At 42.9% G+C, this 17,754-nt stretch overlaps 1 protein-coding gene across 1 annotated transcript in view; it reads right to left on the bottom strand.

Moving 5' to 3' along the window:
- The window catches only part of LOC124142693 (short transient receptor potential channel 3-like), a 116,159-nt gene extending 99,841 nt beyond the window's left edge, over window positions 1–16,318 (bottom strand). Inside the window, exon 1 of the mRNA XM_048400985.1 lies at window positions 16,169–16,318. Within this exon, the coding sequence (XP_048256942.1) occupies window positions 16,169–16,318 (150 nt within the window). The remainder of the gene's footprint in view (window positions 1–16,168) is intronic.
- Between the last annotated feature and the right edge of the window lie 1,436 nt (window positions 16,319–17,754).

Consider the following 17,754-nt stretch of genomic DNA (forward strand, 5'->3'; position numbering starts at 1 on the left):
GGTCAGAGACACCATTTTGCAAATAGTTTGGAATTCTCTGAAGAGGGGATGTACCATGCCACAGCATTTCTTTGAATCCTGTGACGGTCGGAGATACAATTCTTCAGAATAATATAGGTTGCGAATTCTTTGACGGTCAGTCAACACACTGCAGCCTAATTTGGAATTCTTTGACGGTTCCATTCAACAGTATAGCTTGTTATTCTTTGACTTTTAGAGATACCATTATAAAGTAAAGTGTAAGATTCTTTGACGGTCGGAAATTCCCTTCTACAGAATAGTTCCAAATTTTACAGTCGGCTATACCATGATACAGAATAGTTTAGGTTAAGCATTCTGTCATGATCCGACGTACCGCTGTACAGTAAAGGTTGGAATTTTTGACAGTGGAAGATTCCTTTCCTTACTCTCTCTCAGATATCATTCCATACTCATCGATTGAATTCTTTGACAGTTAGAGATAACATTATTTGGGTCACAGAATGGAGTGAACCTCCTTTATGCAGCAATCGCTGTAAAACCATAGTTAAGAATACAGGTTTGATTATCGCCTCCGAACAGACGCCAGGCTGGAAATAGCCTAAATCAGTGACATTTGGCGTCCTGATTGTGTCTTGGGATGCTGATTACGTATCCGCGCTGAGGCAAGAAGAGCAAGAAGAGCACCTAGAACCTCTACCCCATTGTGCTCCGTTCTCATCTTGTAGGAAGTACATTACATCAACACAAAATAGAGAGACGTTTTTACAGAATAATTCCACTTCTATCGCGTTACAACTTGAATGCTAATCGCATTACGCTAAATTTGACGGAATAAATCAACGTTAAACAGGTAATCGCTGTGCACTATGGACAAGGCCAGCGCTAACTGCCTCAGACCAAGCCCTAGTCAGTCAGTATCACAAGTTGAGGACGATCAGCCACAACCAAACACACGCATCTAGGTCGGTGTGTCGGACGCCGGCCTGTTCGTAACACAGAGGCGCCATTGAGCAAAGCCAATGTGCTGACCATAAACGGCAGCGAAATGCTTTTTGCGCTTTCGCCCGTTTGAAATTTATCACAGGAACATTGTATACCGACCTAAAGATATAGGGTATATTTGGAATTCGTTAATATCGTTTTGGTTCGCATTGGGCGGAAGCAACTCCATTAGAGAATAAGACATTTGCATATTATGACTGTGTCGTGAATAAAAAATATGCTAATATTTTAAAGTCGCCACTGTGTTATTGGGAACAATTTTTGGACAGAAATATCGTTACACAATCATTTCGCTTGTTACTTTGTAGCTGATTACATGAATGTATCTATGTACAACGGGGACACCCGAAGCAGTGGGCTCTGCAGCTCACCTGCCATTATTTACGTAACTTTTAAAATGTATTTTTCCGGGGATTAAGCTAAACTTGGAGAGTTGCAGAAGTTAATAACCCCACCCCGAAAAACAACAACAACAACAAACAAAACAACAAACAAACAAAACCAACGTAGCACAATTCTAACATATTAGACAAAACAGCCGCTGACATTTGAATTTTTGATCATTGGCCATTTGGCCATTGTTCTATGATTTATTGTCCATTCCCAGCTTTCAGTCTGGGTTCAGACAATTAAATTAGTGTCATTTGTTTTAAATTGAGATATCAATTGTCTCTCTGTAATTTGGGTGATCACAATTTTGGATACAATGTTACGCATCATCAAATCTGAGGCACCGAACAAAAACGTTTCATTGGCTTGAATCCCATTTGCTAGGATGCCCATGTACCATAGACTAGTCCCCTTTTATGCAAAATTTAGTAAAATTTTGAATTAGTTGAAGTACTTTTCTTGTGGTGTTTGTTGTCATATTACTTAATATGACAAGAAATTCAACATATTTTATATTTACTATTTAAAAAATCACCAAAATTAATTTACGAATGCAAATGTTTGTTGCTATTAACTTATCATTACCTACGACCATTCACGTCTCTATAAAATAAGCCACATGTCTTGATAAGCCGCTTTTGATGGCTGTACGATATCTATTTCCATTCATATACATATGCACAGATCATAACGACGTACAGTCCAAAGATACACCCTGTATGAATGGGAGCTTTCTTCACGCAAGCTTTTAACTATCAACTGCCTGTGTCGAAGCTCATACATCATGCTAGCTTAGTTTAACGATGGAGGCCGTCAAAGGTAGCAAGAAAGCAGGCATTAATACTGTGAGCCACAGCAACCTTGCCGTGGTGCTTAAACCATTACGGTTAGGCTCAGATTCGGTTTTGCTCATTTGCAAGTTATTACAGGACAGAACGCTATTTGATGGACTCGGCGTATGCAGTGAAGAGCTCTGTCACAGAGCTTGGCACGCTGTAGGGAGCGAGTGCAGACGAGGGGGCGTGCCGGACGCGGATCTCGTGGCCTAATCCGCCATTTCCTATGATTTATCATCATCCACGAGTTATGCTATCTGTATAATATTGTTCTATTAGGCTACACCTTAAGGTTATTACCAGCATCAATACATCAGGATGTCAGAAGATATTAGTTTAGACGGTTGAGATACAACTCTTTCTTGATTATTGTGACAGGTGGAGTCATTCCCGCCCTGGCATCAGCTGTCTCCTTGCCTACATCCGACATGTGGACTGTGTTCTGCTACATGCTTTCCACATTGTAGGACCTGTTCTGCTAAATGCTTCTGTCTTTGTAGGCCGTGTTCTGCTGCATGTTATTGTCTGTGTAAGAAGGGTTCTGTTGTCTGCTTCTGTTATTGTAGGCCGTGTTCTGCATGCTTCTGTCATTTTAGGCCGTGTTCTGCATTCTTCCGTCATTGTAGGCTCTGCTCTGCATTCTTCCGTCATTGTAGGCTATGCTCTGCATACTTCTGTCATTGTAGGTCGTTCTTTGCATACTTCTGTCATTGTAGGTCGTGTTCTGTAACATCTGTCGCTGTAAGAAATGTTCTGCGCCATACTTTTGTTCATTGTAGGCCGTGTTCTCCTGCAATCTACTGTCATTCCAGGTCGTTTTCTGCATACTTCTGTCCCTGTAAGACGTTTTCTGCTACATACTTCTGTTATTGTATCCCTTGTTCTGCTACATAATAACGTCCGTGTAAGACGGGTTCTGTTGTCTGCTTCCGTCATTTAAGGCTGTTCCGTATACATCCATCATTATAGGTCGTACTACGCATACTTCTGTCATGTTCTGCATGCTTCTGTCATTGTAGGCCGTGTTCTGCATACGTCTGTCATTGTTGGCCGTGTTCTGCATACCTTCATCATTGTAGGTCGTCCTACGTATACTGTCATTGCAGGTCGTTTTAAGCATACCTATGTCATTGTAGGCCGTGTTCTGCATACTTCTGTCATTGTGGGCCGTGTTCTGCATACTTCTGTCATTGTGGGACGTCTTCTGCATACCTCCATCATTGTAGGTCGTCCTACGTATACTTCTGTCATTTCAGGCCGTGTTCTGCATACTCCTGTCATTACGGGCCGTGTTCTGCATACTTCTATCATTGCAGGCCGTGTTCTGCATACTTCCGTCATTGTAGGCTGTGCTCTGCATACTTCCGTCATTTCAGGCCGTGTTCTTCATACTTCCGCCATTGTACGCTATGCTCTGTAGGCAAGTCGAGAGTTGAGGATGGTCTAGTTGTTAAGGGATTCCGGGTTTTGACTTGTTTTACGTGTCCCCCTTGTGCCTGACTCTGGGAAAAGCACATCCTGTCTGGACCTCGCAGTGTTCTGTGGCTTGTCGAACCATACTTTTGTTCATTGTAGGCCGTGTTCTCCTGCAAACTACTGTCATTGCAGGTCGTTTTCTGCATACTTCTGTCCCTGTAAGACGTTTTCTGCTACATACTTCTGTTATTGTATCCCTTGTTCTGCTACATAATAACGTCCGTGTAAGACGGGTTCTGTTGTCTGCTTCTGTCATTGTGGGATGTGTTATGCATACTTCCGTCATTTAAGGCTGTTCTGTATACATCCATCATTATAGGTCGTAGTACGCATACTTCTGTCATGTTCTGCATACTTCTGTCATGGTGGGACGTGTTCTGCATACCTCCATCATTGTAGATCGTCCTACGTATATTTCTGTCATTTCAGGCCGTGTTCTGCATACTCCTGTCATTATGGGCCGTGTTCTGCATACTTCTATCATTGCAGGCCGTGTTATGCATTCTTCTGTCATTGTAGGCTATGCTCTGCATGCTTCTGTCATTTCAGGCCGTGTTCTGCATACTTCCGTCATTGTAGGCCGTGCTCTGCATACTTCCGTCATTGCAGGCCGTGTTCTGCATACTTCCGCCATTGTAGGCTATGCTCTGTAGGCAAGTACGTCAGTTGAGGATGGTCTAGTTGTTAATGGATTCCGGGTTTTGACTTGTTTTCCGTGTCCCCCTTGTGCCTGACTCTGGGAAAAGCACAACCTGTCTGGACCTCGCAGTGTTCTCTGGCTTGTCGATCCACTTGATCAGCCTCAAGAACAGCCAGTCTGTAAACTGTTTCAAACTCAACCATTCGTCTTACTAATTATTAAGCGATAAGCCAAAAAGTCAATAAGTGTGAAATTAGTCTCAATAAGGTTTTGGGACATCTGGTTGTTGTTGAGATATCAGAACGGATGGTTTGTGAAATCGAATCAGTTGTTGATATACAAAGTCTGTCAAGTTTGTGGAAATCAATCGGTATTTTTGGTCTGTGAGGCGTTCCCGGCCGTTTGGGATATCGTGTATATGTGCGTGTCTGAATTCTAGGATGTAAGCTGTCGGACAAATGTCGGACAAATGTCGTCAATAAACGTTGGACAAGTCTAATAATTATCATGTAAGGATTACTTGTTTCTGAATTCTGAAAGTTTGGCCTGTTGAGGTTATAGGCTGCCGATAGGAACATAGTGTTTAGTCGGCAATTGTTTGGTGTTAATGTTTCTACTGGTTGGTTTGACTTTTGTAGACTGCTAAACGTTTACTTGAGAAGAGTCCTTTCATCACCTTGTTGTGTCGATGTAAACACACACGGTACAAGGTACACATTGACTTGCCATAGAACATGTTGTGTCGATATATCACCACACGGTACAAGGTACACATTGACTTGCTCTAGCATCTGTTGTGTCGATGTAACCACACCGGGTACAAGGTACACATTGACTTGCTAAGCACCTGTTGTGTCGATGTAACCACACCGGGTACTTGGTACACAGTGACTTGCTATAGCACCTGTTGTGTCGATGTAACCACACCGGGTACTTGGTACACAGTGACTTGCTCCAGCACCTGATGTGTCGATGTAACCACACCCGGTACAAGGTAAACATTGACTTGCTCCAGCACCTGTTGTGTCGATGTAACCACACCCGGTACAAGGTACACATTGACTTGCCACAGCACCTGTTGTGTCGATGTAACAACACACTGATTTGCTATAGCACCTGTTGTGTCGATGTAACCACACCAGACACATTGACTTGCTCTCGCACATGTTCTGTCGATGTAACAACACACTGACTTGCTATAGCACCTGTTGTGTCGATTTAACCTCACCGGGTACAAGGTACACGTTGACTTGCTACAACACTTTGTGGTGTCGATGTAACCACACAGTGACTTGCTTTAACACCTTGTTGTGTCGATGTAACCACACAGTGACTAGCTATAGTACCTGTTGTGTCGATGTTACCACACAGTGACTTGCCATAGCACCTGATATGTCGATGTAACCTCACAGTGACTTGCTTTAACACCTTGTTGTGTCGATGTTACCACACAGTGACGTGCCATAGCACCTGATATGTCGATGTAACCTCACAGTGACTTGCTTTAACACCTTGTTGTGTCGATGTAACCACACAGTGACTTGCTTTAACACCCTGTTGTGTCGATGTAACCATCTATTGGTATTGATCAGCCACTGATCCTTTACTGCCGGGGACACAAATCATCCCCGCCTCTGCGGTCCGGGCAACTTGTTAGTCTACGTTAATACAATATCACGAATGCCACTTCATTCAGCTCGCGCCGACTTGCAATGATCTTTACGCAACAGCGGCATGTGGGCACAGTGTAGCGATCGGCAGTCAGAGCACCTTGGCGAAACTACTGCTCGTCTACAGACAGCAATCAAACGGCAAACATTTGTCTGCATATCGGAGGGGAATATTAAACGCCAGTATGACTTGTGATGTATCTTCACGAGATGTCGGATGCCAAGATTCCATCCGTTTCAGCATTGGTGATGAAAACTCATATATTTTTGTTTTTCTCAAGGGTATTTCTGTGGTGTCCCAGTGGAATACCATGAGGGTCTCGGGGGTGTTCAACGGTGACTCAAGGGTGTCTCTGGGGTGTCGAGCGGTGTCCAGGGCTTTTCAGTGGTGTGGGGATGGGGTGTAGGTGTAGGTGGAGGTGTGGGTGTGGGTGTGGGTGTGGGTGTGGGTGTGGGTGTGGGTGGGGATGGGGAGTAGGTGGAGGTGTGGTTTGGGGTCGGGTGGGGATGGGAGTGGAAATGGAGATGAGATTTCCTTTGAAAACGTTATTTCTTAAAGAAAACATAACGTCGCTGGATGCATGCTTGATGTTCTGCAAATATGGCGTTGTGAAAACAGTGTGGTAACAAGGAGAGGCAAATATACTGAAAGCATTCTTTGGAAGGAGGGTCAATATACATATTAAAGAAAGAGTGTGGGGTATGTATCATACAGGGCACGTAGACTGACTCCAAGGTTTCCACTCTGAAGAAACCCGCGAGAGAATCAGGGATCTGAACTCATGATCGTAACATTTACCTGCATTAAGGAAGCAACTGATATTGAAGAGGCAATATATGATCTAAATTCACTCACTAGCAAAAACGTGATTCCAAATGAAGCTGTATGTCAGGATAGTAAACGTGAACATTGTATCACCTTCACACACATTTCTTCTGATGTCTCAAGGGATTCGGCCAAGGTTCGCACTGCTGGAGCGTATTGGATTTCACGTTTGACATCTCAAGCGTGTTCAGGCTCAGTAACTTATAGTTATTTTTCAAACTCCAAGATGGGTTAATGAGTATGACGATACAGTTATAGTTCCTGGCTCCATGGCAGCTGTTAAAGCTATGAAGCTGGTGACCGCCTCCGTGAGAGCGGAAGGTCTTGGTTCGATCCCCGGCCGCGTCATACCAAAAACGTTTACAGATGGTACTTGTTGTTAACCTGTCTAGCGCTCGACATTAAGGGGTTAAACAAGGACTGGTCGGCTCGGAGTCAGTATACTGTGTCTGAGTGGGGTATTCATGTTAAGCTGCGGCACGGAATCTTAGTGAGCTAGCACTATATAATTGGCATCAGTCCGGACTACTACAAGCAGCTAACACTAACACGTGCAGACACGTCCCTATATAGGTGCAATAATCTTGAACGAGACGTTAAAATCCTTTTCACCTTGTTCCCTACTGAAGCTGGTATCACTGGTATACAAAGTGAGATTGTTTATCAAATGTTAAAGTTGGAATCATACAATATATATGACGTGAGATGTTGTGAAGATTCAAGCTCATATTGGGCGACATGGAATATGAGATAGCAGACCAACTTGCGAAATCTGACTAGCGAAAGTCCTGAGGTAAAAGTATCTGACTTCAGACCCCAACCGAAAGATTTCGACTTCATTTTCGCAAAATCTTTCACCACAAGCTGGGGCAGCCGGCCGACATATGAACCTTCTGTGAAGTCCAATACAACTCGTCGTCGAAATAAGATGAGAAGTCAGAATTACTCGACTTCGCCTTGAACACTGGGTTAAATGCTTCAATGTAGTTTAGAGGTTTAGACTTCTAGTGAAGATCATGAAGATATATAATAGAAAACAAATATGTCCATGCACTGAGCATTGACTTCTTGTGTTTTTTTAATGGAATCAGTATTTTCTTTTCAAAAACAAAATATTAAACAAATTGGTTAATCATCACCTTTTCATTTTCCTTGCTCGCTTTGGTCTTGTTTAAAGGGTGCAAATTGTCCTTAAACTCAAATACCATGCCGCACCGCACCGCACCGCACCGCACCGCACCGCACCGCAAGGGTCAAGACACTAGACTTATATCAAGGATTGGGGACACGTATTCAGTGTACAAACTAAGTGAGGGGGGGCTATATACATGACACTATCTAGACAGGGGGCATCTTGCAAAACACAGGCCATTAAAGAGGTTTTACAAGATAAGAAAGGATTTCTGTCAGCTGCGCGTCAGGTTTCAGACAAATGCCATGTTGCGGCCGATATGCCTGTAGTCCTACGAATGTGCCGAGGGAAGGATAAGAAAGCAATTATCTTAAGTTTTTTCTTGAAAACTATTTCAACAGAATGAGATTACGCAATATGTTGGAGATGAACTTGTGGAGCCCGTCTCACAGAAACACAGTTACATGCTCAATCTAATAGCTAACGTATGTGTTTGTTCCAAACATAAATTACACGTTCCTGAAGACGCCTTGGCCCATGGCGTAATGGACCACTGTATTCTATTCTGTGATCTGACCATTCAGGCACGCAATAGGGAGATTCGTGTTGACAGGAGCAGGATGTCAGTACAATGTGAACACCTTGCCGAGAACATGTATGTTACTATGGGGCGCGAGGTATTCGGTTTTTATGTTAAGGTGAATAGCTATTTTGACGCTGTTTAGTTCATTGTGACGACATAGCGTCTATGATGACACACTGTCTATGATGAATGTATATATGATATGACGACACAGTGTCTATGATGAATGTATATCGACTATGACGACACAGCGTCTGTGATAGACGTGTACCAACTATGACGACACAGTGTTTATGATGAATGTATATCGACTATGACGACACAGTGTCTATGATGAATGTATATCGACTATGACGACACAGTGTCTATGATGAATGTATATCAACTATGACGACACAGTGTCTATGATGAATGTATATCGACTATGACGACACAGTATCTATGGTGAATGTATATCGACTATTACGATACAGTGTCTATGATGAATGTATATCGACTATGATGACACAGTGTCTATGATGAATGTATATCGACTATGACGACACAGTGTCTATGATGAATGTATATTGACTATGACGACACAGCGTCTGTGATGAATGTATATCGACTATGACGACACAGTGTCTATGATGAATGTATATCGACCATGATGACACCGTGTCTATGACGAACGTTTCTTTTGTTTTTGTGTTGTTTGTTGTTAAACGCCACACTCAGCAATATTCCAGGCATACGGTGGTTTGCAAATAATCGAGTCTGGACCAGACAATCTAATGATAGAAATCATGAGCATCGATCCACGCAATTCGATACGATGACATGCATCAACCAGGTCAGTGAGCCTGACCACCCGTCAGTCGCATCTTACGAGAAACATGTGTTGCTGAAGTCCTATTCTAACCCGGATCTTCACGGTGTCTATGACGAGTAAATACCGACGTTGACGACACAATGTCCATGATGAATGTACACCGACTGTCATACACAGGCGTCTGATATTTGATAACAACTGAACCTGAACCACAATGTGAAGTCACCCCCGGCAACTACACTTTATTATGAAGTCTTTGATAGGTATTTAGAAGTTGGGATAACCTGAATACATGAAACTTTTTAATGGATTGCAACTTTTTTTATTCCTTCTACGACGTTTCAGAGCTAGTTCTTGCTCCTTCATCAGGTGAGTGGTCTTGCACTGTATTATTATAGCCAGGTGTAATTCTGTCGCTATGCATGTGAGCTCAGCGGAATTACATCGACCTGGGCAGCGTTAAGAGTACTAGATCAATACCGGCTAGAAATATGTATTATTTCCTTGTTCGTTCATCTTGTCCCTGTAGGCTTATATTATAGCGTGGCCGCCATGTCGCAGCTGTGATACCAATACAACAACCGCCGTCCCATAACACGACCAGAAGGGGAACAGATGGAGGACACTCTCCCCCAGGATGTGGGTAATGGAACTGTTATCTTTGTTGTGTTATCCGCTCCCCCTCCCCTCCCACACACTAAATACCCACCCCCTACCGACCCAGGGCGAGGTGTTATGTAAAGCATGGACAAAGTTAAGTTCCTTGCACGTCGATCCTCAGGCGGACTTTGATGTAATGTTTTCTTATCGAACGCTTCCTCTAGTGCCTACGGACTAATTTTATCTTTATATTTGTTTTCTGGGAGTAGATAGAGGGCCTCTTGGGTAATTGAAAAGTGAATCTATACAGAACTGTCAAATTCAGGGAGCCAAAAGACGCGATCCTTTGATATCTGGTTTCTGGAGTCACATAGAAGGGTCCGTAAAGATAAGTATCTCTCCAGTGGGACACACATCCAGAGCTCCTCTGTTCGTGTCCCTGCAAACATTAGTACACAGAGAGTGGATAATTATTGTCTTTCTATCCCTGAGTCGGGTTCTTAGCATGCGGGAAGCACGAGGGCCGCCACAGTTAACATGGTACAGGTCCAAGGTTTGTCAACTATGTTTGTAAATCTACTACAGTAGGAGTATAGGAGTATGTGGCAAGGGGTGCAGGTGCGATGATGATGCATTGAGCGTGCACGTTGACCAAACAACAGCAGGCTGGCGTTGCAGGTGCGAGGACGATGCCTTTAGCGTGCACGCTGACCACGTTGAGGCGTCGGTATTATTCACCATACATTCAACAGCGGTTCTGTAACATAGCGATATGCAGTCTCCAGTAGAGAAGGAACCTAGAAATGATGCATGACGGAAACGTTTGCTACCCTGGTGAAACACATCAGCACAGATATAGTGCTGACAAGCAAATATCAAAATCATGGCAAATCTGTCATTAGAACCAACGATCAGCGGACCCTGGAACTGCTAAGGGACGCAACTCTCTGCAGTACCTGTAAGCTGGGCCACCCGTGTCCCCTGTTACCCCCTTCCCAGAAGATGAAAGTTTTCTGCAACGTCCACAATAGCCGAGGTATATATCTCGCTTCCCTCTATACCTGACTGGCAGACCGAATGCACATCAAGTGAGAATAAAAATAGAAAATAAATGTTCTGTGCCTCAAATATTCAGTCCATATTAATGTTCATATATACATATGAATGTTAGATCTATACTTTCCAAGATTTCGTTATTGTACTAATGTTGAGATATAACCTCATATGTTCTTCTAATGCGAGGTTTAGACGGTATGCGGCTTTTGGGTGAGAGGTCAGTCACATGACCGCGAAATTGACGTTCATAAGTGTATGAATGACACAATTTGACGTTCATACGTTTTTCACGAGACCGTGCTCTTGACATGACGTAAACACCGACGGACTACTTCAACATTCCTGGGGAAACCCTGTTAATTCCCTATCACGAATACACACAGAAGCGTTGTTTCTGAACATTAAGACCCTTTAATCTTGAACTCTCTGTCTTTTCATACATCGGGAAACGTCAGAGAGTTGTACTGCATCATCGTTTACGAATATCCTCGCTTCGACCCATCCTAGGCCAAGTGAACAAAATCGAAGAAATGCACATCCAAACTATCGTAGTATGGCCTCGATCCGTGTCTACAATGACAGTGACAGTTTACATCAATCTATTAATTTACTATAGTATCTATTTGACATATCTTTATAATCTCATTTGAATGTTGGGCCAATTGATCAATGATGATTAACACATGTAACCGCAACAGGTCTTTTAAAAACAACTTCGGAAGTCTTTCTCGTCACGTTTATCGTGTCGGCCATATTGACGTCTTGTACTTGATGTAAATGTATTACGACGCGCTGTCATTGTGGCTGACTTACTGAGGTAGTTCTTAAAAGAGCTTTCTCTTAAGCTTTTTGAGACAAATGTATCCCCAGAATACTACGTGTTTGGTGTAAACTGTAAAAAGGTTTAGAATAGCCTTAGCACAATTTAAATGCAGCTAGAGAATTGAGAATTTGCGAGCAATGTGATTTAAATGTGATTAAAGATTAGAAGATTTTCTGTTAGTTTGTCCAAAGTACGACTTATTAAGTAAGTATTTAGGATTGTCATATTATGTACATTCTAATTAACAAAAAGTATATATCAATAATGTCAGGAAATGATAATCCTGCTCTCTCAAAAGTATCAATTTTTGTATCATGCTATGTTAATTAGAATATGAATTGTTAATTATATTTGCAACCACCGTAAATAGATTTGTACTATGTGCCTGTGTGGAATACACGTGTCCATCGACCCGTGAAGATTCCGGGGTAGAACAGATCTTCAGCAACCCATGCTTGCCGTAAAAGGTGACTATGCTTGTCGTAAAAGGCGACTAACGGGATCGGGTGGTCAGACTCGCTGACTTGGTTGATGCATGTCATCGTATCCCAATTGCGTGGATCGATGCTCATGATATTAATCACGGGGTTGTCTGGTCCAGACTCGTTTTTTTACAGACCGCCGTCATATAGCTGGAATATTGCTGAGTGCGGCGTTAAACAACAAACCAACAACACGTGTCCATCTAGGACTCCTGTACAAATTGGGCAACAGCGGACGTGGCCTTAAAATCATGTGGTATAAAGCCAGACAGTCACTGTTGGAAGGTAAACTAACTCCGTATACAATCAAAATACCATTTCAAGAGTGGTACTACTGATACAATTACGTGTAATTCTATACAGGTCTCAGTCATGAAGCGCTCCAACCCTGTTCGGTCCCACTCGCTGATACATGCTCGTTGTTCAATAACACGGAAAGTAAAGATCCAACCGCAGCCACAACAGAAACATGCTACAGTGAAAGAGTTTAAAACTTCATCTCTGCCATCCTAGAACTGATACTGAATCTTCATCTCATCCTCATCCCACAGGAAGCAACTGTAACCGGGATGTAATCGATGCGAAATCCGCACAGAATTCCCTTTTCATCTCTAAACCTCCCTTCCCATGGCGTGTGGTAATCTTTTATGTATTTTCTTCATACCGCTGTCAACAAGAGCGACAACAATCATGGCAGAAGCATGATGCAAGACATGGCTGACTTCAGTTGCAACAGAATGTCTTCAATTGGACACAATTACCCAAACAGACAATTTGCCTGAAACGGAAAAGTGTGTTATCTGTCCGTGTATGTGAAAGGGGGTATCATGGACTCCGTGGTGCCCAGTACCTGCCCAGCTTTCCCCTGGCTCGGGGAAATTGAATTGAGGACAATTCTGTTGTCCTGGATTTGCGTGCTGCGACGACGGGTTCTTTGTTCTATGTTCAATACCATTGATTGCCGTCTGTCTCTAGTTGGCTTACTTTACGTAAGCTGGTTGAGCATCTTGACTGATTTGATTTGAAAGGATGTTGTTGCCTGTATTCAAATGGTTCCTCAAAGACGACGTGGAATGGAGAGCGGCGTGTAAACAGGCATTAAATCAGCACCGATACCAGTGTCCTCCCGCTACAATTGTTCAAATGATTCCTTGAGATCATATTTGATTGTCCGGTTTGGTTGAGTGTTATCTGCTAGCATGACAAGTAGCCACTTATAAATAGCCGTGGGAGCCAGTGATAGTTTAATCTTTACGTTTGTATTATACGTGATCGTGTGTATATGTGTAATCTTGTGCGTGTTAGTGAGAGCCGTGTTAGTGTTGTCGTATACGTAAGTGCGCATCATCGCGCCAGTGCGTCTGTGCGTGTGCGCGTACGGACACATTTATTACTGTAAGAATTAAAACCTGTTCTCATTAACCGTCAAATCTAACTTACAGGTTTGAACGGTACATCGAAAACGTTTCAGAAAGTGAAATAAAAAAGACATTCAGCTACAAAAATGATGTTGCAATACCATGGTGGGGATGTGACCAAAGGCTATTGTGGAGAGCATGCGCCGCACTGCGGCATGAAGGAATATGATGAAATACAGTGTTATCTCTCTGTTAAATTCAATTACAGATGGAGGGTCATGCAAAAATGTATTCATTCGGTCAACTTCATCATCTTCAGCATGCCAAACCTAATGGTGGCTCCATCCCATATAAGCTGCCAATCACCGACACAAGCACATTGCAACCCACTCTCACACACACCGTTGTTGCGTCAAGCTCAATCAGGGCTGCGTGTTTTATACCACAGACTCCGTTACGTTACGTAAGAGTTCCGAACTATGTATGATGTATCAGCAGTTTGCTACATAATAATTCACCATTCTTTGTTTTGTTGACCACACGTAGACATAAAACAGATAAGAGGGACAGAGAATATATAAACAGCGAAGATAAGTTAATGCGTCTGACAGCCCCGAGTATAAGCCCATATGGTTGGAAGAAGGTGTGCGAAGATGTGGAGGGAAGGCGGTATTGGCCATCTGTATGTGACAAGTGTTTATGTATGCCGTAAACACTGTAATAATGAGGCAGATATGACGTATGCCCCATATGGTTGGAAGAAGGTGTGCGAAGATGTGGAGGGAAGGCGGTATTGGCCATCTGTGTGTGACAAGTGTTTATGTATGCCGTAAACACTGTAATAATGAGGCAGATATGACGTATGCCACATATGAAAAGCTTTTTTAATATGTCAGATATGACGTACGTCGTATAGGGTAATCTGTAGTACTAGGTGAAATTTGACGTTCGCCCGCATAGTTGTAATACTGTGTGAGATTTAACGTACACTACACACATATAAGTTGTCATACTATGACGTACGTCATATAAGGGTAATCTGTAGTACTATGTGAAATGTGACGCACGCCAAGCATACCTCTAATACTATGTGAGATTTGACGTACACTACACACATATAAGTTGTCATACTATGTGAGATATGACGTACGTCAGATAAGGGTAATCTCTAGCACTAAGTCAGACATGACGTACGCCACGCACAGATAATCTGTAATAATATGTTAGAATTGACGTACGCCACGCATAGCTGTAATACTACATGAGATTTAACGTACATTAAACACAAATAATCTGTAATAATATGTCAGATGTGACGTATGCCACGAATAGATGAGCCGTAATTTGAGATTTGACGTACGCCACACAAGAGACTGCAATAGTATATGTGATTTGACGTACGCAACACATAGATAAGCTGTAACATGTGAGTTTTGACGTACGTCATGCATAGATAACTTGTAACATGTCAGATTTGACGCACGCCACGCATAGAAAATCTGTAATAAGGAGTGCGATATTACGTGCGCCATACAAGAATAAACTGCTATACAGTGTGAAGTATTACACATTAGTTTTGGTATAATTAATGATGACAATATCGAATGCAGATATAATAAAACATGTAAGGCATTCTTCCATACACAGGCACGCTACAATCGTGATGAGCGGCGTTCTTTCGAATACAGTTGCAGTTAAACCATGTATGTCGCCCTTTCATAATCGTGTGCATAATATACATTTATATGGAACATTCAACGTGAGATATAGTAACCATAAAACGTTTTAAGGCCAATACAAATCTTTTCTCTGTCTTTTTAAGAAAGTGTCTATCAAATGGAATCGACAAATTCACTTCAACCTACACTTTGATATACAAGGTAAAATGAGCACACAGTCTATACGACACACTTCTAACTACGTAGCGTAACGTTTAGGGAGCTCCATACCCTGTAATGAACTGAATGCGTGTTGACCTATCGTGTAATGTTTGTTTGTTTGTTTGTATGTTTGTTTGTTGTTTAACGCCACTCTCAGCACTATTACAGCTGGCGGTCTGTAAATAATCGAGTCTGGACCAGACAATCCAGTGATTAATAATATGAGCATCGATCCACGCAATTGGTATACGATGACATGCATCAACCAAGTCAGCGAGCCTGATCACCCGATCCCGTTAGTCGTCTCTCACGACAAGCATAGTCACCTTTTATGGCAAGCACGGGTTGCTGAAGACCTATTCTACCCCGGGACTTCACGGGTCTCGTGTAATGTGTCTTAAGGGTGTATTATCGGGGAGCGAGGTTCTGACGGGGGAATTAAAGTAAAAATGACATAACTTGAACAATAGATGTCATTTACTTGTCATCATACCTTTCAAAGAACCAGATGCCTCAAGAAGAATCTTCGACACACCGTATAGGACACGTATGTCTGTGCCATTTTATCATTTAATGTATTGCTAAGCGTATATAACAGTAAAATGAATCAGCAACACCTACCTGCACGTCCTCAAAGTTGGTGAAGAGAGACCCCTGGGACGGCATGGTGGACGCCCTCTTGTCGGCAGCACCGTAGTGGTCGAGGCCCCTAGAGGGAGATGAATACGGTGAGTTATACACGATACACGAAGGTAACATCGTCTTGGACATGGTTGTATCTGGTGCATAACACTCTGTATAAATAGATACACGGCTAGGTGGCTAGTACACGGCTAGAACACGCCTAGAACACGGCTACAGGTACAGAGACAGTCAAACCTCCGACTCGTATCCCAACATGGCGGAGCGCTACAGTTCCTGAGCAGTCAAAGAAAATAAACTTGTTGAGGAAAGACCATGGTAAAGCTGGTAGTCATGTACAAGTCATCTTCAACATTTGTCAAGATCAATATTTCCGAAACAAAGTTTTCCATATTTGAATATTCCCGAAAACACACTGAATGGGACACTATGATTGTATGAGAGAGCTTCTGACGCGTCTGTCATTCACACTGAAAACTATCAAGAAGCTCACAGTAATACTGACTCCACAATCACTCATATGCAGAGCTTCCAACAGCCTTGCTATAACATAAAGATCAGATCAGTTTTCCAATGGCTATTACTTTCCATCGTTGACATGTGTAAAAGTGGGACTATATCCGTCTCCGGCCTGCATGTGATAGGTCCACGTTACAACACAGTGGCACATTTCAATTCACACAGCGCTGAAATAATTGAGTCGATTTTTACGGAGGCACAAGAAGACCCAACTGGAGGGATGGAGACAGTGGTGGTCAACTGCACACGGAGCCCAGTCCTCTGCCAGATTGCCTGGGGGGTGGGGAACAGAGACGCACGGGTCGGGAAACCACGCGATACCAGTATCCGAGATATGGACATCCGAATAATTGCTGATACAGCAGGGAATGTTCCCTCCAGTGATAAATGAAATCAAGGACCTTTGATTTCGTAACAATTTCTTGGAGATGTGTGAGTTTATTGTGCCAGGTGCTACAGTGTTAGGGGTAGAGTATCTTTGGGTAGAGTATCTTGGGGTAGGGCCGGCGTCCGAATACCGCTCATACCCCGGGAGACGCTCGTCTTTATTCAGTTTCTCCGAGATTGTTTACAATGAAACAGTAACTGACACTGACTCATTAGGATAAACACTCCCAAACAGATCAATCGCTGATCGTTGTCGGGTGAAAAGTAGTCCCCATTTAAATGTTCTCAACAGGAAGTAGGGCAGCGTTTAGACGTCCCTGTTGACGCCGTGACGGGGGCACTTGCCTCCCTGTCAGGTTCTGATGAACGGCGTCGCATTCAACACATACACACCATTACACATAAAGTACGTTAAGTTTAAATCATTAACTCAAACTCAAACAAATCGTTCAAGTATTGCCCAGTCCAGCGGAGCAGCACACGGTCGCCGATTGAGACATGGGAATAGCGCTTTGCTGAGAGAGGAACTTCTATATTGTATAACTGACTGGGTTTCCCTGTGGTCAATACGCCTCGGTAATAAAGTGCGTCGTCGGGCTTTAGCTGGACACTTTACTGGGAGGGGACATCAGCGGGAACCGTAAACTTCAGATTGTTGT

This window comes from Haliotis rufescens, unplaced genomic scaffold, assembly GCF_023055435.1.
Source record: "Haliotis rufescens isolate VD_foot unplaced genomic scaffold, xgHalRufe1.0.p SCAF_20, whole genome shotgun sequence".
Taxonomy (NCBI): Eukaryota; Metazoa; Mollusca; class Gastropoda; order Lepetellida; family Haliotidae; genus Haliotis; species Haliotis rufescens.